Here is a 1,354-nt window from a genome sequence, read left to right as displayed (position 1 = left end):
AAAATCCCACACTCAAAACTGGATACCATAATTGGTGAATATCTCCCCACGAGTTACTCAAGTGTGCATTCCTCACCTCCACCGATTTACATCCCTAAACGAATCGCCGCGACACTGGCATTACTTCCACCTTGCCCAAAGCTCTCCAATTACACGCACACAGTGGTTGACGTGGAGCATTGTCCGACCGTTGGCTCTGTGGATGCAATGTACAGACAACGTTTCATGCCAATTCCAGTCAAGCTGTTGTGTCAGGAATCACGCAAAGCACAGCCCATTGCCACCTACATTGCTCTTGTGCACATTCACATGGAAGCACCGACCCACAAGATCACACAACTGCAACCCACTGCAGTCACAGCACGAGTGTGTCATTTCGGCTACCAATCCACCGCTAAACACACACTCAGGCTCCTCCTACAAGAGAGCAACCGAATTGGTGCCTCACTAATTTATGCTTATATACACACACTCATACACACACACGCAGGGAGAGAGAGAGAGAGAGAAAGGAAGAGGGAGAGAAGGAGAGGGATGGGAATTGGATTTGCAGGGTGGCCAAAACAAAGCCTAGTGAGTATCCATCACATGCTGCATTATGGCCTCCCTGTCACAGCTCGAGAAGGAGCACATGGGACACATCATCGCGTCGCTCGCCACCACATCACCACTCCCTCCCTCCAAATGCACGCCTTTGACCTTGCAGGCGGAGGAGAAGGAGCAGGAAGAGGAGGCGAAGACGGCTGGCTTACACGCCTCCGTCTCCCGACTGACACATGCTGCACGTGGATTTCCTTGCGCCATTGAAAGACCCGCGACAGTCTGCCCTTCCCCCGTCCACTTCACACTGCTAGCAGCCATCCTCAACACACTCGGCAACAAAGCACTGACAGGAGGACTCTGTCTTCTCCACGACCTGGCATTACCACTCCCCAGTGATGCACATGATTTCTTATTGCATGGCCTAATCCTCGTGCCTTTCAACCGCGCAGCGCTTTTCGCAGTGCCAAGTGATTTCAAGGAGTCTGAGGGTGCAGCACCCACAACTGTGCTTGACGACTCTCCTTTACTGCAAGGCGTTTCGTGGCATTTCAAGTAGCTGGCAACACCATTCGTGAGTGACTTTGTTGAGTGCGCTGCACAAGAAGTCACACGTCCTGATAATTTAGCCGCTGACATGATGGAAACAGGCTGAGGTGACTTGCGTGCACCCAACCATCCAGCGTTCGTCAATGCTGTCGATAACTGTGGAACAGTTGATGCAACACTCCGGGCCACCACCTTCTCCTCAACCTCGGATACTGACTTCAACCCATCAGGTGCAGTGGTGCAAGCACCAGCTTCAGGTGTGCTT

General features: G+C 52.3%; 1 protein-coding gene across 1 annotated transcript in view; it reads right to left on the bottom strand. All coding sequences in view use genetic code 11, as the record gives it.

The window, feature by feature from the left end:
• Nucleotides 1-1,354, bottom strand: part of EGR_10378 (hypothetical protein) — a gene marked incomplete at both ends in the record, with an annotated part of 5,724 nt that overhangs the window by 3,584 nt on the left and 786 nt on the right. Inside the window, one exon of the mRNA XM_024499627.1 lies at nucleotides 615-1,351. Within this exon, the coding sequence (XP_024345955.1) occupies nucleotides 615-1,351 (737 nt within the window). The remainder of the gene's footprint in view (nucleotides 1-614; nucleotides 1,352-1,354) is intronic.

This window comes from Echinococcus granulosus, assembly GCF_000524195.1.
Source record: "Echinococcus granulosus chromosome Unknown EG_S00214, whole genome shotgun sequence".
In the NCBI taxonomy this organism is placed as follows: domain Eukaryota; kingdom Metazoa; phylum Platyhelminthes; class Cestoda; order Cyclophyllidea; family Taeniidae; genus Echinococcus; species Echinococcus granulosus.
Note: the sequence above shows the minus strand (reverse complement) of the source record. Positions and strands in the feature narration are given on the sequence as shown.